This window comes from Glycine max, chromosome 17 (genome assembly GCF_000004515.6).
Source record: "Glycine max cultivar Williams 82 chromosome 17, Glycine_max_v4.0, whole genome shotgun sequence".
Lineage (NCBI taxonomy): Eukaryota > Viridiplantae > Streptophyta > Magnoliopsida > Fabales > Fabaceae > Glycine > Glycine max.
In genome coordinates, this window is record NC_038253.2 from 8732855 (window position 1) to 8752609 (window position 19755).

At 38.4% G+C, this 19755-nt stretch overlaps 3 protein-coding genes across 5 annotated transcripts; 2 read left to right on the forward strand and 1 right to left on the reverse strand.

Moving 5' to 3' along the window:
- The first annotated feature begins 645 nt into the window (after positions 1 to 645).
- On the forward strand, positions 646 to 7005 carry LOC100782723 (uncharacterized). The gene is made up of 10 exons (XM_006600677.4): positions 646 to 964; positions 1067 to 1134; positions 1384 to 1445; positions 1544 to 1693; positions 2351 to 2527; positions 2900 to 3112; positions 3337 to 5045; positions 5579 to 5644; positions 5761 to 5830; positions 6272 to 7005. The coding sequence occupies exons 1-10, from the start codon at positions 765 to 767 to the stop codon at positions 6950 to 6952; spliced, it is 3396 nt and encodes a 1131-aa protein (XP_006600740.1). The 5' UTR covers positions 646 to 764; the 3' UTR covers positions 6953 to 7005.
- Positions 7006 to 9236: 2231 nt separating this feature from the next.
- Positions 9237 to 12093, forward strand: LOC102663960 (probable galactinol--sucrose galactosyltransferase 6). The gene is made up of 3 exons (XM_006600678.4): positions 9237 to 9438; positions 9530 to 9585; positions 9664 to 12093. The coding sequence occupies exons 1-3, from the start codon at positions 9306 to 9308 to the stop codon at positions 11929 to 11931; spliced, it is 2457 nt and encodes an 818-aa protein (XP_006600741.1). The 5' UTR covers positions 9237 to 9305; the 3' UTR covers positions 11932 to 12093.
- Positions 12094 to 13211: 1118 nt separating this feature from the next.
- Positions 13212 to 18046, reverse strand: LOC106796714 (zinc finger BED domain-containing protein DAYSLEEPER). Of its 3 annotated transcripts, none has more exons than XM_014769644.3 (2): positions 17627 to 18046; positions 13212 to 16932 (listed from the first exon to the last, which is right to left on the reverse strand). In XM_014769644.3, exon 2 carries the CDS (start codon positions 16899 to 16901, stop codon positions 13437 to 13439), a length of 3465 nt encoding a protein of 1154 aa, XP_014625130.1. In that variant the 5' UTR covers positions 16902 to 16932; positions 17627 to 18046; the 3' UTR covers positions 13212 to 13436. The 3 variants fall into 3 exon arrangements, with proteins under 3 accessions (XP_014625130.1, XP_014625131.1, XP_040867093.1); XM_014769645.3 differs by having other exon boundaries at positions 13212 to 16947; positions 17627 to 17790; XM_041011159.1 differs by having other exon boundaries at positions 13212 to 17236; positions 17627 to 17790.
- Positions 18047 to 19755: the final 1709 nt, after the last annotated feature.

A 19755-nucleotide genomic window follows, 5' to 3' on the forward strand; every position in this document is an offset into this window, starting at 1 on the left:
TTGCGAGGGCACTTTATGGACTAGATCAAGCCATGGTTGGATTTTACTAAAAAGATTTAAATTTAATCTGAGTTTAAAGTTTAAAGTATATTCATACATTTATTAGATATATTTTGATTAAGCCAACCCATTTTATCTCTTCTGACAAAGACTACAAGTAAACAAATGAGATTAAAGAGAAATAAAAAATAATGTGAAAAATGAAAAAAAGTGAAAGAAAATATCGATAAAGACTATTATTTTTTTGGTAATTCAACTTCTAAAAATATAAAATAGAACTATATTTTTTTTCTATTTAAAAAAAGAGCTAAAATAATTTAATTTTTTTAAAAAATTCAAACTCATTTTATTCAATCGGTTTTATTTTCAAATTTAAGTTAAAAAAACTAAAATGAGACCTTAACTTTAAAAGCGAGGAACCCACAAAACATCAAGTATTCATTTAGAAATATTGATTATATAGAAATACAAACTCTCCTTATAACTATCATATTATTATTCATAAGCAGTGGGCTTAACTCAATTATTATAAAATCGGTACTTGTTTTTGATTAAAAAAATATTATTATCCATTAAGAAATTATAATATTAATAAGCAATTAAAAATATTCTGAAAGCATTGATTTTTTCAGTAGGGCTTTACCGCGAAACCGGGTTTTGGCGCGAAGGATTGGTTCTGGCTGCGTCTTTCATCGGTGACGCTGATGAGGTTGTGCGAGTGAGTGAGGGGTTTCCTTTCTTTGTTCAGGAAAAAATTCAAAACAATGTCAGAAGAGATCCAAGAAATCCATAGTTTAATTTATTCAGATGACAAGTTCAACAAATCCTCGGGCTATTCAGCACTCTTTCAATTTCAGCAACATTCTTGCGCCAACCCTTTTTCGCTTCAATCCCTCGCTCACTCCTCTCAATCCATAATCTCTTCCATCGTCTCCGACATTTCCAACGACCACGATGAAGAAATGTGAGCATCAACTTCCACTTTCTCACCATTCATTCGTTTTAACTTCTTTATTTTTCTTCTGTATAGTTAGAATTTTCATTATTGTATTTATCTGTCTGTTAGATCCACACAAGCCTTGAAGTGTTTGGGCTTCATGCTTTATCATCCCTCCGTCGTGTCCATCCTTCGAGGTATCTTGTTTCCCTGTTATGTTATTCAACCTATCGAGTGCATGCTTGGCTTTCACGTGAAAAAGTTCTTTTGAGACAGAAAGTAATTTTATGAAAGGATCAGAACCTTGCTTTTACTTTCATTTTACTTTTATCCGTTGGATTTGCATTGAAACATGCACACAGCATTTCTAACTTCAATTCAAACATGCACCGATTTTCTTTTCTTTTCTTTTTCTCTGCGAAGCTGATTTTCTCTTGCTTTTGCAGTGGATGATGCCAATTTGGTGTTGGGCGCATTGCCCAAACTTATTACTACTACAAAATTAAAGGCTAGTCTGATGTTCATTTCACTCTTGATAAGCGTTTTCACTTGTTCTACAGTTTTTATGTGTTGTATTTACATTAACTTCGTTAACTATTGATGCAGTCTGCTTGTAATTTAGGGGTATGGTGCTTGTCTGTCCAACAGTTAGGTGCATCGTTTCTTGATACTCACTTTCCTTCTTTGTTACGGGCAATTGTTCATGCCCTAGACAATCCTATGGGTTCTTTGTCCACAACATTTGAAGCTACCCAGGTACAGTTCCCTCTCCTTAGCACTTGGGTGCTATACATGATCAAATAAAATTGGACAAAACTTGTAGGTTGTTCCTTAGCTGTTTTGGTGCTGTTTTCCAATTAGAATTAGAATTTAACCTCAATAAGCTGCGCAATAAAAATTTGTATTAAAAGTCAACACAGTTGCATAAGTCACCAAGGTGAAGCTTTAATTCTGTTTACAGAATAGCTCTAAAAGTACCTAAAGAACTACAGTTAACTCCACACTTCTAGTCATTTTTTAAATGCTTTAGAGATTAGCCAATTGCTCCTTCTAGATTTTTTTAATAGAATGTACCACTTTCTTACCAATTTGATGGACTTTTTTTTCTTCTTAAATTATATTACAAAGAGGATCAAAATTATCACTTTTTTTTACTCATTATTGCTAGATATATGTCTTGTCAGTTGTCAGCTGTCACTATAACCTTGAAAGAAAAACTGTGCCTATGTAAACAATGTTAATGTTATACTAGCATCTTGTTCATTTTTTTAACCACTGACTAACATGAAATGTTCTTTTATGCATGCCTGGCTGATTGTAATGGTCTGGATCTTGTTGCATATTTATTTGTCGAATTCATCTCTAGGGGTACCGTTTTCTTTTGATACTCATCTTTTAACCTTTGGATGACAGGCTGTAATGAAGCTTTCTGGTCAACTAAGTGAGCAAATGAAAGGATCATCCCATATATGGGCTCCTCCAATATACAGGAGACTTATCAGCACAGATAAGAGGGGGAGGGATGCCTCAGAAAGGTGCCTGTTGAAGATCAGATCCACAGTCATTCCTCCTTCTCTGGATCTCTCTAAGGTACCAAAACCTTATGTGATATTCGATAAAAAGAGATGGGCTCTGTACTCTAGTGGCATGGCATGATTATATTATGGCTATTTAAGCTATAAAGACTATTGTTTTTTATGTGCTTATGCTTATGCAAATGATATGAATTACAATATTTTGTCTAGGCAGGCTTGTAATTTAGTGGCTACTTGTAATCCATGCTGCCTACATTTTTATCTAAATTATTCTTTTGTGGTATTGCAAAATGGAAAACAAAACAAATTAATATCATGTCCATGACATGTTATACCTGTTCTGTAAGGTTCAGATGGTGGTGGTTTGAAGTTTAAACTTGTGCTCTTAGGTCTCCTTGTCAACTTACCTTATTTTTTTTTTCAATAGGTTATTGTCAAAGATATGAAGATAAAATTGCTCAATGGGATGAAGGATTTGCTAGATAATGGTATGAAGATTCAAGCTATTCATGCATGGGGATGGTTTGTCCGAATGCTTGGATCCTATGCTTCAAGGAATAGACATTTAGTTAATGATATGCTGAAAATTCCTGAACGTACATTTACAGATCTTGACCCTCAAATTCAAATTGCTACACAGGTACCATATGAGTCACTGTTTCATCTCATCCATGATTAACAAGGATAAACTACGTTTAGGTTGTAAAGCTGTTTAATATTTGAAGTGTCACGAGTACATGACAGAAAGTGGCTTAAAGAAATTTGATCGACATTCCGAGACTAATGCATAGAGATAGTTGTTATCATCATTTTCCTATTGCTGCCTATCAGCTTATGTGACCTTTTCAAGTGTTCTATGTGCAGGTTGCTTGGGAAGGTCTTATTGATGCTCTTGTTCACTGTCCAACATTTGTTTCTGAGAAAAGTAAATCAGCTGAGGAGAATTCTCTCGAGAAACAGCATTCATTAGGAAGGAAAAAATGTGATGATCAAGCAAATGGGTTTTTAAAAAGCATAAAGCTAATAATGACTCCACTGATTGGCATCATGTCCAGTAAATGTGATATATCTGTTCATTCATCCTGCTTGAACACGTGGTGTTATTTGCTACATAAGCTTGATATCTCTATCAATGAACCATCAGTGATAAAAATGGTTTTAGAGCCTATACTTAAAGCAATATTTCAGAATGGACCTAATAGCAATAGCATCTGCTTATGGAACTTGGGCCTTGATCTGCTTAGTGATAGCATTTCACAGAAGTGTATGGATGTCTTCTACCAGTCAACTGGCCCGGTAAGCCACAAAATATCTGAAAATGGACCTTCTCTATCTGGAAAATGTTCCTGGAAGCAACACCTAATTAGATGGATGCCATGGAATATCAATCAATTGGACTTTTATCTGAATATGATTTTTCATCTCATCCATCAAGCATCTAGGCCAACTGTCACTTGTGATCATAGAAGTCATGTTTATAATACTACCTTGAAGTTATTCATATATATTCTGAAGGGAGTCAAACTGGATGTGGAAAGTCCATCTACCGATTATGATGGTATTATGCAGTGTTTGAACTCATTACTAAAGTTCATCAAGAAAGTATGTGAAGATTTATGCTCAGATGTCGATGAAAATTATGATGTTTATTGTACTTCCATTCAGTTTATAGATGCTACCACAAAGGAGTTAGGTCCTTCTATCTTGGGATCTCCTCTGTACAAGTTTTCTTTAGATTTAAAGTACATTGAGGACATGCAATCAGTTGATCATAAGAAACATCTAAAATTTCTGGGTGTTGGTTGTATTTCTTATATGGATAAGGTTTCTCCATTGATTTATTTGATAGCACTGTACTTCCATATGATGGTTCAGTTAACAAAGAAATCCCATCAATCAGACCACATTTCACAAGGGATGTGTGAATATTTTAAATTTATATTTTGTTCAAGTGATCTCCTGGAAAATCTCCTCACCAGTATTGACTTGTTGTACAGACACGTTCGACCAATTTACTTAAGCATATGGATATCATTAGCTCAAAGTCTGAACTATTGTGTATCTGATGCAAACTGCAAGTCACTACAGGAAGCCTTGTCCGACAGCACTGTATATTCTTCCATATGCCATCTTTTAATTTACCCCATCGTGGCACATTCTGAAGTTCCAAGAATGACCTTGTCAAACAATAGTGCCTCTTTGGATAAATATCCTGTATCACAAGAAAGAAAGAGGGGTTTTGAACTGGTTATTCAAACCTGGAAATCACTTTATGGATCTCTTAGTGCTTTAGGCTTTGGATGCTCATCAGCCACCAATTTCTCTGGGGATCTGTGCATGTTGTTAAGCAACTGCCTTGATGAAAATGGTGGCATGGTTGAGAGTGGCACTGATTTGGAGTCAGCATGCAAGGATGTGGATCATGGCATCCTTCATTTATCTGGCAATTTCTTGATATGCATTCTAGAGCAGATTCAGACTTTGGAATTAGTTTCTGAGTTGGACAGAAGTAAATTTGACTGTGATAGCAAAATATTGTGCTGCATAAAGAACTGCTTAAAATTTGTTGCCAAGTAAGTTTGATAATGTTTTGTAACAATATGATATGCATTTGTAGTTGTTAAATAATTGTTCTGTCTTTCTTTCTCTGCCTCTGGGTATCTGTTTCATATCCTTGGTTGATATAAAAGTTGAATGGAAGAAAAAGTGCATCTTCAACATGAATTTACTTGTTCATTAGCTTGATAACAATGAAATTGCACCCATCCGGTGTGAGTTGGGGATGTAAAAAAGCAATGTCATTGGCATTTCATCATATTTTTCTTTTGTGCTTAATTTTATAAATTGGTGCCTATTCTCTTTCTAGGGTGAAGTTATTAAAAATTTAGAATGTTGAGATTATGATAACAACTTATTCAAGTAATTGACTGCCTGATATGTATTTTTCTGCTTTACTTAACAAGTATGAATATTGTTTTGATTGTAACATGACCTTTGGGTATTAACTAACCTACTCTAAATGGGTATTTCAAGCATTTAGCCATGTACAAAACCAAGGGATTTGTAAATCTAAGTTGCCGCTGATCATTTTCTTGTGGCATTTCAGGTATATGAATTTATTGAGGATAAAGATGGTTAGAGACCCACTGCCTGGTTTTGTTGGGACCTCAAGGTCAGTCAAATATAAATACTCTGCTGCAATGCATGCATGCTTTTTTTTTTAACTGCTGCATGCTTGGTTGTTCAATAGGTTACTCTGCTTGACTCTCACTTTTTCATAAATCGCAGGCTGTATTCTGCACTGGCATGCTCTATTAGTTGCCTTCACTGGAAGCAAGATATTCTTCATTTTCTCGAGGTTTGTTACTCCTATTCCTACTTATCAGTTCATTCAAGTAGCTTCTGTGATTCATGTATACTTATATGCTGCAATGGGTAAGAAGAGGGATTACTTCATTACTCCTAATTACTCAATGATAGAGGGCTCAATTATGATTGGCCTTTTAATCTGAGAGAGCGGGAAAGGGAACTGTATAAAGTGGATGCATTCAAAAGAAATTAGTGACTGATGACTTTTATTAAGCTTTCTTAAACCAATTTGACAATCAATGGGTTGTTGATAAGCAGTACCATGAGTAGATCTTATTTCTTTGAGTTAGACTTCCGTTTACCTTTGTCTTTCATTGCATTCATTTATTGTTTTTGGGGCTAAGTTGATTTAATTTGCAGAGAACCTCCATTACTTGATAATTTTCATTCTATTAAACCAGCCTGTAATCTTCCATGTACTTGACTGCAGAATGTTTCCTGCCCACTGCTTCAATGGCTATCAAATATGGGAATGCAGGATGAAAGAACAAACGACCAACTTCAACTTCTGTGGACAGAAATTCTTAGCTGCTTAAGAAGAAGTAAACCACCAGTCAACTTCGGTTCTGCTTTACTCAAACTTCATGAACCTCTGTTTGAAAAAACTCTTGATCACCCATACCCCTCCATTTCAGAACCAACCATCAACTTTTGGAATTCTACGTTTGGTCAGCAAATTATTTTGGATTTCCCCTCGAGTCTGCTTTGTGTTTTGGACAAGTTATCCAGAAATGGAAGGTTAAAACTCCAGAAGAGAAGCCTACCATGTCTTCAAAAATGTTATTCTCATGACGAAGCCAATGATGCTCTAGAGGGATATAGGGTCTCTGCAAAACATAACAGGAGCTCTAAGAGGGTGGAACTAGTGTTGGATACACTAAAAGAATCACCTCCTTTAAGTTTTAAAAAGAGGAGGTTAGAACTAACTGAGCATCAAAAGGAAGTCAGGCGAGCACAGCAAGGAAGGGAAAGGGATACTGGAGGACATGGCCCAGGAATTAGAACATACACTACTGCAGATTTTACACAAGGGAATGATGAATCACAAGAAAGCCAGGAGGAGATAAGAGATCCTGAAGCTATATTGCAGATGTTGAGAAAAACTATCTGACTGGCTTTGAATGCTGCTTATAGATGGCATTACACTCATGAGTGCCTGAATTATAATTGGGAGAAATCAATTTTAACTTGTCTTACCATAATTTTTAATCGTAAAAAATTAACTAATTATTAAAGTCTATAACTAATGTGATTGCTTAATGCCCGTTGATATGTCTAGTGGCGATAAGTTGCCATCATTTTTAAAGGTCGTCTTAAACGAATATATTGGAGGACAAAAACAAAAAATCACCAATCCATTTTCCGTCCACAATTTTGACTCATTCACATCCACACTTTTCTTCCTCTTCTAGTATTCATGCTATGCTTTTACACTTTTCAGTATAAGACAATTTGTCAATAATATCATTAGGGGAATTATATATATATATATTCAGAAAACTAGGTTTTATTTTAATGAAATTAATTTAAGTTATTTAACCCCCTCTCTTTCTTTATCTTATAGTAAAATTTATTATAAGCTTCTCCCAGAAAAAAAAAACCTACAGAATAGTAGGGGCACTTGAATATAAGAAAAAAAAAGCCAAAGGAAAATTGTATTTTGACACCAATCATTACGTTAGATTTATATTTTGTTTATTTTTAAAAGAGAAATAGCATTTTAAAACATTTGTTCGGTTGTTTCATCATTTCAAAAATAATATAAAATTTCATTAATGTTGTAAAAAATGGTACTAGTATAATAGTTTTTTTAAAATAAATATTATTATCCAAACTCCAAAGCCATTGTCAACCTCAATAAATTAGGGCCAAAATGTCCACATCTTGATCCTAAGGCGTTGAGATATTTTATTTTAGATTTGCTGACTCACGTGATAAGCTTCTTTTGTGAGAACTCCAAAGAACATAACTACGATCTGGTCAATTATCACGATATATAGTATTTAGAGAGTTTAGCTATTACCCAATGTTTTTTTATGCTACTAATAAGATGAACCTTGTTGCTAATGAGAGTGGTATACATGGGCGTCATAATAGGTTGATACATAAAATTTTTTATACACTATCTTTTGAATTAACATTATATATATATATATATATCCTAATTATGTCTTTTTCTTGTATTTTTACCCAGTTATGTTGCAAATTTGTTAAAAAATTTCAACAATAACAACATAACATTATTGTGTGTGAACGGTATATGAAATTTGAAAAGAAAATATTAAAATAACAGTGGATTAGTGAATGAAAAATTTAAGTACTTTGCATCTAGTTATTTTCCCATTGCATCTGACATCAATTAGATCCTTAAAGTAGAATATCCGCAGATTGCTTGAATCTACTTTCATGAACAAGCCTCAAAATCTTATCCTCTCTGGTGAATGATCCGACATGTATGAATCATTTATTCCAATGATTGAGTTAAAAACTTATAAGAAAATAGAAAACCGATTTTAAAATAATCAAATACCTGTGCCACCGTCCTAAAAAGACGATCAAATGGTTCAATCAGTCTGGACTCTGGAACTTGTACCCGTATTCAGTATCCAACCACTAGCCAATTGCCCAAGTGGACGGACCATTTACATCTTCCCAAGATATTTCCTACTTATGTTCTGCAAAATCACGTTAGCTCCAGCTCACTCCGCTAAACCCTCATAATACCCTTTTTTAATCCAAAATATGTACCTATCAATAGGCCATCCCATATCAGCAGCATCCGTGGCATACTCCAATTATAGGCAATGGGCCAATAAGAATTTGTCACTTGCAATTATTACTTCCAAAATCTCAACAAGCCACGAAATTATATCGGGAACTTATGTCAAATTAAGTAGTATTAAATTAAACCTAATAGCTTGACTACCACGACAAGACAAGTCTCAAAATTCACAAGCTAATCCTAATAGGCTAATACTAATTCGAATACTTAACCCACACATTAACCACTAACATACCAGGCCAAGTAACGCGGTTGTGTATTTGAGCTTCACAAGCCCATACTCTAACGGGGTTGTAGGCGTAAGCAACAGAGATAGTAGACCTCAAACGTCAAAACTAAAAAAAAAAATAAAAAAATACACACACATATATATATATATATATATATATATAATTTTTTGGACATTATAATTTTACCCAACCGAAATTGCACAGGTGTCCAATAATGAACGAGCTGAAGTCGATAAAAAGCTGCGTGAAACGTCGTGTCGTACCACGTTCTCCACTTTTACTTGGTTTTTTTCTTTCTTAATTGCGCGGGCGTGGATCCAACGTGGCGACTCCATCCAATGTAAAAAAAGAGCGAGTTGGACCAATCGCAGATTTTTTATTATTTAAGACAGTTAGCAACACCGCAGCAGACGATGATGGTTTGATGAGTGTTAAGGAAGAACATTTTAACAATGGTTTCAAATCTATGCCATAGTTCTTATCTCCTTATAAATACCAAATCCCAATTTCTTTCTCTCCATCCACACACTTTCCTTTCAGGCACCCATCTAAGATTACCCAATAAGAAGCAACTCTCAATTTCTGGTACATATTATCCATCTATCTGCTTATAATTATATTTTCACTTATCTTTTTGATCTTTTGTTTTGCTAACGGCAATGGTTTCCTTCTGCATATTTTCGAATTCGCAGACATTTCTTCAATCGAGTGTTTCCAGTGGTATCATCCAAGGTAAAAATCAAAATCCAAATCCCTAAATTCCTCATTTCATTTTATTAATGAAAAATTGATGATTTGATTTAACTGCAGAGGAACGTAGGGGAAGATAAAGAGATGACGATAAAACCTGTTGTTCGTGTTTCGGAGGGGAAGCTGGTGGTGAAGGAGCGAACGATTTTGACCGGAATGCCGGAGAACGTGGTGGAGACATCGACGGTGGAAGGAATGTTTCTCGGAGTGGATTTCGAGAAGGAAGACAGTAGGCAGGTGGTTTCGTTGGGAACGTTGAAGGACGTCCGGTTCATGGCGTGCTTCCGGTTCAAGCTGTGGTGGATGGCCCAGAAAATGGGAGATCGAGGAAGGGACATTCCGTTGGAGACTCAATTTCTGTTGGTGGAAACCAAAGATGGGTCCCACCTGGAGTCAGATAACGACAAAAACCAGAACCAGATCGTGTACACAGTCTTTCTACCTCTCGTGGAAGGCTCATTCAGAGCGTGCCTCCAGGGTGACTCCAACGACCAACTCCAGCTCTGCCTCGAGAGTGGCGACGTCGACATTAAAACGTCGTCGTTCACCCACGCTCTCTTCATCAGCGCCGGCACCGACCCATTCGCCACCATTCACCACGCATTCCGTTCAGTTCGGAACCACCTCAAGACTTTCCGCCTCCGCCACGAGAAGAAACTCCCTGGCATCGTGGATTGCTTCGGCTGGTGCACTTGGGATGCTTTCTACCAGGAAGTCACTCAGGAAGGAGTCGAGGCCGGAATTCAGTCCCTCGCAGGCGGCGGCACGCCGCCGAAGTTCGTCATCATCGACGACGGCTGGCAGTCGGTGGGCGGTGACGACAAGAACTCAAATTCGTTGCAGAGGCTAACTGGAATAAAAGAGAACGCGAAGTTCCAGAAGAAGGAGGAGCCAGAATTAGGGATTAAGAACATCGTGGAGATAGCGAAGAAGAAGCATTCAGTGAAAAACGTGTACGTATGGCACGCGATCACGGGTTACTGGGGAGGGGTTCGTCCAGGGGTGAAGGAAATGGAAGAGTACGGCTCCGTAATGAAGTACCCGAACGTGTCGAGTGGAGTAACAGAGAACGAGCCCACGTGGAAAGTGGACCCGTTAGCGGTTCAGGGGTTGGGCCTGGTGAACCCGAAGAAGGTGTTCACGTTTTACGACCAATTACACAGTTATCTGGCGTCCGCGGGTGTCGACGGCGTTAAGGTGGACGTGCAATGCATCTTAGAGACTCTGGGTGCAGGACTCGGTGGAAGGGTGGAACTCACGAGGAATTACCATCAGGCCCTTGACGCTTCGATTTCTAGAAACTTCCCTGACAATGGGTGCATCGCCTGCATGAGCCACAACACGGACGCGCTCTACTGCTCCAAACAGACGGCGGTGGTGAGGGCTTCCGATGATTTCTACCCGCGTGATCCGGTGTCGCACACTATCCACGTGGCGTCCGTGGCGTACAATAGCGTTTTCCTTGGGGAGATTATGTTGCCGGATTGGGATATGTTTCACTCCCTTCACCCTGCTGCGGAGTACCACGCTTCCGCTAGGGCCATCAGCGGTGGGCCCATCTACGTCAGCGACGCGCCGGGGAAGCATAACTTTGATCTGCTCAAGAAACTGGTCTTGCCCGATGGGTCGATTTTACGGGCCCGTCTACCAGGAAGGCCCACTAAGGATTGCTTGTTCACCGACCCGGCCCGCGATGGAGTTAGTCTGCTGAAAATATGGAATATGAACAAGTTGGGTGGGGTGTTGGGGGTTTATAACTGTCAAGGTGCTGCCTGGAGTGCTACTGAGAGGAAGAATGCGTTTCATAGTACGGACTATTCTGGTGGTGATGCCATCACTGGATATGTGAGGGCTTGTGATGTTCACCTCATTGCGGAGGCTGCTGATGACGCCCATGATTGGAACGGTGATTGTGCGCTCTACTCTCACCACTCCGGGCAGCTGATTGTTCTTCCTCACAATGTGGCGCTGCCGGTGTCCCTTAAGGTGTTGGAGCACGAGGTGTATGCTGTTGCGCCTATTAAGAAGGTTTTGGGTGGTGGCTACAGCTTTGCGCCTCTTGGACTTGTGAACATGTTCAATGCTGGTGCTGCTGTTGAAGGGCTGGTCTTCGAGGAGGATGGGTTGGTTCGTTTGGAGATCAAAGGGTGTGGTAAGTTTGGGGCTTATTCTTCTGCCAGACCAACAAAGTGTTTGCTGGGAAACCATGAGCTGCTGGATTTCGATTACGATGCTGATTCAGGCTTGCTCACCTTCAACATAGATCATTTGCCCCAAGAGGGACACTGGGTTCACTTAGTTGAGTTAGTTTACAGTCTTTCTTGTTAGTTAGTTGTTGCAATCAGAGAGGGAGAGGACATTGCTATGCTTTTGTGGTATTTCTTTCTTTTGCTGGGTAGGATAGAATAGACAAGGAGAGGGTTTTCAACAATTTCCACTTTGTAAGATTTCACGAGCTACCTGTTATGGAATTTCGATAGGAATTGAATACATGTTTCTTACTCTTCTTTCTTCTTAAAGTGTGCTAAACTCTTTTTGCTTAAAATTGGTTGATCCTCATGACTCCCACCACCAAAACATTCATAAATGTTGAATAAAAACATGATGCATTCTACTATGCTTTTTTGTTTCATTGTGTTGTTTAAATCAATTGGAAAAAGAAAAGCGCATTACTTCTTTTAAACTCCCTACTATCTAAACAGGAATATTAATTATGAATTCCCTATGCAAGAGAAAAAGCATGTGTATGACACTCAACCACCCTAACTATAAAAAGTATATTAAATAACTGAAAGCAGACGTATGTTCTTTGTATGAGAATGACACTATGGATTACTAGTAATGAATCACAAATCAGTGAGGTGAGCCTACGAAACCACACACTCATACAGAAAGATATAGGTATACGATTAAAAGGCTAAATTGAATTGATGAAAAAACCCAAATTAAAGCAAATATGAACAAATCATATAATCTCATCCACTCCATACACACCCCAAACTGTTTATACAATGTAAGCATGACAAACACAAATTTATCCAACAATCGTACAATTAACATAGTTGTTTTTTCAAGTGAAAAATTGTCATACCAAGGGATAGATAAACCTTAACGGAAGGATAAAATGGTTGAGTCTCGTAAAGACAGTAGAGGCAATATAGGCAACCTAATCTATGAGATAAAGAAGCAATAGAAACCATGTAACCTGCATAGGAACATAAAGGAGTTTCTACTGAAATAAAAATACAAAGGTAATAACCGGAGAAAAACTATAGGTCACGTACCCTCTAATCTATAAAACAATTCCATTATCATCAACTTACGGTTTAAGCTATCTTATATTTGTTCAGAAATGTTTAGAGGAACACCGACACATTTCAGGAAGAGAAAAACAAAAAGCGGTGGATTCTACATACAGCAGCGGAGTGTGGGAAGCATATCCAATACGGTAGCAATAGACTCCTAACTATAAGCAACATGCATCAAAATTACGTGGATTCTTTGGTGATTGAATATTGAGGACATAAATTATCACATGGACGAATCACCTTAAGGAGGGGAGATCTGTTCTAGCATCTAATCTAGAAAAGTAAACTAGAATTAAGGCATTCAGGTCCAACTCTACACATTAAATATCACCAAGATGCTCTAACAGAGAACTAAGAAATACAAGTAAAATACAAGCACCTACCATCATACATAAAGAGTACAACAACCTAAAAGAGAACTTGCAGGTTTATAAAATATCGCAATGCATGCTGTGGTCTTTCTTTCACATACCCTTCCCGTGGGCTTTCCCACCCTCTCCTAAACAAAAATTACATGAATAAAATCTAGAACTCCATTTTCACGATCGCATTGGAAGCTTCGGCTGCTCCATACTGCATCCAGTCTTTTGCACATACAATGGCCTCTACTGTCTCTGGCCGCAAGGAACTTCTATACTGATCCATCTCTTTGACTTTTGTATCAAAGACAGATTCAGGAGGAACACTTGAAACCGGAACAGACAATATATCCCGAGCCATCTTGGAAAGAGTAGGGTACTTGAGTTTGTTTAGCTTCCACCAACCCAATACATCAAAGTCCGGAACACGTGGCAACAGTGATTCTTCCAGATACTGGTCCAGTTCAGACTTCATTTGATGGCTGGATGTTTCCATGATGTAGACATCAAAATCTGTTAGTCCATTATCTGGCATCAGAGTTCCTCCTGGAGATTCCCCAGCCCTCGGGTGACTTCCAGCATTTCCTTCTTCTGCATAAGCCGGGGTTAGTGGCAGGGGAAGGGCTACATACTCGTGAAACAGCTCATGAATTCCATCATCAACAATCTTAACATATTCATGGGCATCCTCGCCATAGATTTTAGTGAAACTAAACTCAACAAGCTTCATCTTGAAACGAGGATCCATAACTACTGCAATAGCCAAAACCAAACTGCAATCTTTCCAGTACTTATCAATCTTTTGTTGCATGGGTTTAGTAAGGTTGCTGATGAAAGGATCCTCACTCACAACAGCACGAGACAGATCCAACTGCAATTTCCAAACTTCATGGAAGAAGGTAATAACAGTGGGATGAGTTGCTGTGGTAAGAATGTTTGCTGCATCAAAAAGGGGCTTCAAGTATGTGCAGAGGGTCTCAACCAGCTTCCAATCCTGCATAGATGGGGCACCCTTGTAATCAGGATCAGAAGTGTCCAAACAAGAAAACACTTCCTGTAGTTCAGAAGCTGCCACCAGCATCTGATATGTTGTATTCCACTTGGTTTGGTCGTCAATAAAAAGGTTCCTTTCACTAGGGACCTGAAGTTGCTGCTTGAGATCCAGGAATTTTTCCTCATGTGACTCTGAAGTCTTCACATATTTTACACTATCCCGGATTTTTTTTACTGTGAGATGCACCGAGCTCAACAAATCATTTGCAACACTGCTTAAGGTTTGCGCAATGCAATTTCCAATTAGCAACTGACCATTGAGGATAAGTGGATTCTTCACAAAGAGTAATGGTCTGAGATTCCCAAGGGCAACTTCACTCAGTGACGGACCACAAGTGATAGAAAACAGCTTGCCCTCAAAATTCCAATCAGAAATGCAAACAGCTACAGCATGGCTGAGAGCGGAGTCAGAATTAGGGTATGGCTCCATCACAACATTGAGAATTCTCCTCTGCAACTTCCAATCACTATCGACAAAATGTCCAGTAATAAACACATAACCCACAGATTGGCTTGAGGTCCAAACATCCAGTGTGAGACACACACGTCCAGGTAATCCGTCAAAATACTTCATAACGCATTGCTTTTCCATCAGGTAAGTTGCAACACAATCTCCTTGAATTGTGTTAAATGTCACCATATTGAACCGGGGCTGCAGATTTTGGACAAATGCAACAAATCCTGGATGCTCAACCATGTGAAGGGGGTAATCATGCATAATGATCATTCTAGCAATCTCATGGCGGCAACGATCTTGATCAAAAATTATGTAAGGAGTATTAGGGGATCTATAACGTCGCTTAGGTGCACTGCTAGCATTGCCAGCAGCATCACTTCCCCTTGAACGTGGAGTATATGAGCTGAACTGATTCTGATCTTGGCCGCGTAGAAGAGCTGGGCATGTCCCCTTAGCAATGTGGCGTTTAAGGTGGCTAGTACCAGCGACTTTTGAACCAGTGCTGTAGGCAAAACTTTGCTTGCATTGCATGCAGCATGCTCTTCTACATCCAGGACTGACTGTTTCTATGGTGAAGTGTTCCCAGACTATAGACTTCTTTTTCCTCCTCTTGCTTGGCTGAGTTTCTGGAGTAGGTTCCTCACTGTTCAATGGAGTTTCAGCATTTATTATCTCATAGCTGGGTATGTTGCTAGCGTTGACTATCTCATAGTGTGGTCGAGAATTAACTATCGGATGATCGTGTAGTGTTTCACTAGTTTGCAGCCCATAGTGAGGCAACAAATGAGAATTGGCTAGCTGTTCATGGGACAGTGTCTCAGAGTGAGTTAGTTGATGGTTGGAAACTGCCTCAGAATGGTCCATATGATGATTGCTGGGAAGTGTATCATACTGGGCCAGATGATTATGAGGTAACGGTTTAATGTCTGTGAGATGAATGTCTTGCATTGGTTCAGAACTCGGCAGTGGATCAGAGTTGGGCAGCGATTCAGGTTGAGGCAGCTGATCTTCAGGAATCATGTGTAAATTAGTAAATTGGTGATTCTGAGAAAGAGATTCAGGATGAGAGAGCTGATTGTTGGGATCAGCTGCAGAATTCACCAACTCATTTTCAGGCAGAGCTTCAGACATGACCACATCATTGATGTGCTGTGCTTCATGTATGACAGCTTCATTGCTGGGCTGTGTCTCACGCGTAACTGTCTCACTGCTGGGCTGTGTGTCAGACATGATTGGCTCGCTGTTGGGCTGTGCATCTGACATGACCACATCATTGTTGGGATGAGTTTCATATGTAATCAACTCATCACTTTGCTGTGTTTCAGATAAAACTGCCACGTCGCTTTGCTGTGTTTCAGATAAAACCGCCTCGTCGCTTTGCTGTGTTTCAGGCAAAATCACCTCATCACTTTGCTGTGTCTCAGATAAAACTGCCTCATTGCTTTGCTGTGCTTCAGTAAAAACTGCCTCATTGCTTTGATGTGTTTCAGATAAAACTGCCTCATTACTTTGTCGTGTTTCAGATAAAACCACCTCGTAGCTTTGCTGCGTTTCAGATAAAACCACCTCATAGCTTTGCTGCGTTTCAGATACAACCACATCATCACTAGACTGATGTTCAGAATGTAGCACACCATTATTTGGAAGTGTCTCAGAATTGAGCAGCTGGTTGCTTGGTGGTGCCTCAGACGCAGGTTTCTGCTCAAGGGTAGCTTCAGAACTAACAACATTATCATCAGCTGGAGCTTCAGAGCTTGCTGATGGATTGTTGAGTGGTGCTTCAGACTCAACATGCTGATTGCTGTGTGGGCCCTCATCATTGCTTGATTGGTTGTTACCCAGTGACTCACTGTTAGTAGGTTCTTCTGCGTTGTCCAATTCATATTTGGGCAATGTCCCTTCATTTGCATCACCACTAGAAGCTTGGGTTTCAGATTCAGGGAGTACTTCTGCTTTGGAACTGGAGAGATCCTTGTCAGGCTGAGACTCAGAATTTTCTACATTATGGTCAGATTGATTTTTCAAATTAGCCAGATCATTGCTAGGATCAAAATCAGTAGTGACAGGAGCATTTTTCACATCAGGGGTCGCAGCCACTTTATCTTCTTCAACACTAAGCATCTTGATTTTGATGTGTATCTTCCTGCTTCACCTACAATAAAAATTGCTAACCAATGGTGGTGAATTTCAACAAGGAAATGTTTTCCACACAGATACACTCATACGATACTACAAATATGAAGAAAACATGAGATCACTAACTTATCACATATCAAAACTCCCATGCAAAATATACAGGATTTAAACTAACATAAAGTGAACAAAACAAAGCTCATCAGTGGAAGTTGTTTACAGCAGGTTCTCGATCAAGCACTACTCACAGAACCCACATAAAACACGGTCATGGTCAAACTCAAAAGTCAAAACTGGAACATCATATCTTCAATGGTCTACTACTGCAAAAACAGTTAAAACAGCTAATAATGCAAAAACAAACAAAAAACGCAGTTCAGATCAAGTATTTCATCACACAAATAACCAAATACAATGCCAGGAAACTGAAGAACGACCGCATCACGTTACGATTCCATCAAACAAAAGCATAAAACACTAGATTGGAAACCTAATTAGAAGAAAAAACAATTCATTCAAAAAAAATAAAAATTAAAAGGCTTCAACCGGAAAATCATCTGAAAAATCTCGAAATAAAAAAGTTAGGGTTTGGGGAGCTGCTAGGTATATATGTGACCAGGATCTAAAGGTGAAAACGAGGATCCGAAGCCAGAGGGCTCACCGGAGTGAGATCTAAGGCTTTGCAGAGAGGAGAGAGAAAGAAGGAGGCTCACCGGAGAGAAAGCGAGATTGGGCCTGGAAATGAACCCGAGAAGCTAATTGGACCTTCCAGTTCGATGTCTTCTTTCTGGTATTTGGAACCTGCTTCGTACAGGTTCGGTTAGGTTCGGGAGATAAGGTTTGCGGAAAAGAATTAAAATAGGGCAAATATTTTGGATTTCGAATTTGGACTCTTGAGGTCCATTATTATTATTATTCAATTATTGGCATTTTCTTTATTTTTCTTTTTTACTTTCTCTCACCCCTTTTGCCATATAACTTTTCCAATGGAAACGGACCACTAAAGCCTCGGCTAACGCCGTATAGCCCACCCCCTAAAGAAGAATAGAAAAAAGTGATTTTTATTTACTTATTGGTCATTGCATTAGGGTTTGAATAGAATGGGACCGTACGTGTAGGGCGTGCCAGTGAATAGCCCACCGAATGAAATGCAGTGGACTATTAATCAAGTGAGGGCCCCCCTTCCCCTTGGCTTGGTTCCTTTCTTTGGGAATTTTTAGCCCAATCATCTATCTACATGCTTTCATCTCAAACATCTTTGTAATTCAATCGGATCCAACTACCACCTATTGAATCTGACTAAGATTGCATTCTTATTTTTCAGGCTTCACCTACTTCATCTCTCTTTTCCTAAATTTGGAATTATAAATTTTTGGATTAAAAAAAGACTGATTGATATATATATATGAAGATATATTAAATGCATATTAAGAGAGTAAAATTCACCACTTACTGGAATTTGGAAGATTTTCACGTTTATTTCACGAGCTAGTTGTGTTTTGGAATTTGGATAGAAATTGAATACACGTTTTTATCTTTTGTTGCTTACTGGTGCTCATTGCAGAGTATTCGCTCCCGCAATGATGAATGAATGCCTCATACAAGGCCGTGTACTTTGTGTTTTCCAAAGTTGTGGCCAGGAGATTGAAACTTGTTTTGCGTTTGCAGAGTACTTTTTAAATTTTAGACAGACGATTTACAATGCAGCAAAATTTTATTACCAGCAATCCAGCATAGAAACTATCAAATGACCTTTTACGTGTGTTAGCCTATAACGTGCACTTTTAAAAAATCATATTTTGCACCAGTCTGGCTAAAGGCAATGCTCGGACATTTAATAATAAATCAAATCAAATAAAAAATATATATTGCTACTGTTTGGACATTTATAATATAATGGAAATGTTTTTTTTTTTTTGTGAAATTATTTGAAAACTGAGCAAACGAAAAGGAAATTTGTTGGCATACCTCCAAATTAACATAGAAGAAAATAGAAATGTTGAATGAAATGAAACATAATTCATTTGATCACTTTTTGTTTCATTGTCTTGTTTAAAACAGCAATAACTAGAAGAAGAAAAACACACTACCTTTAAACTCCCTCCTCCTATCTAAACAGGGATATTAATTATGAATTCCCTATGCATAAATAATCACAATGACCCTGATGTCCGTCTTCAAACTTGGTTAGAATCTCTATCATGTGGTTGCTGCTCTAGAAGTAATTGCTCGAACTCCTTCTCATATCCATCGTCCCCCAATCCTGTTTGTTTCTGGACATGCCAGTCATTAGCAACCTTCTCCACAACATCTACTATCAGTTCCTTATCTTTTTGTATGTTCTTTATGTTTTCAATGGTCTAAAATATTGCTCGCCTCTTAAAGAAAAAAAAGAAAAAGAAGACAGACAGAATTAGATAATTGACAAAATTAATGTATCATGGGTTGGCAAATCGCAATAGCCAAGCAGTATCATCCAAAAACATCCAAACAATGGGAAGCAAGCTCCTTGAATTTTTTTTAAAAAAAACAGTAAGGAAAATCACTGGTCTAGATGTTATTACTTATTAATACCTCAATGAATTCACCGATAAGTTCATCAATGCCCTGCTTATAATAATCAATATTCATGTTTAATGATAGTGTATCAACTATCCAAAGCAACATTGGGGCATTAGAATTGGTAGCTTTTGATGATTTTCAAGAATTTTTTATAATCCTTTTTTCAAGAATTTTTTATAATCCTCTTTTAAGCCTTCCCCAACAACCAGCTGCTGCATTACCTCCTACAGGTGCTGCTGTGCTTGCAAATATTATGACTTTAATCAGATTAACCAAGGCA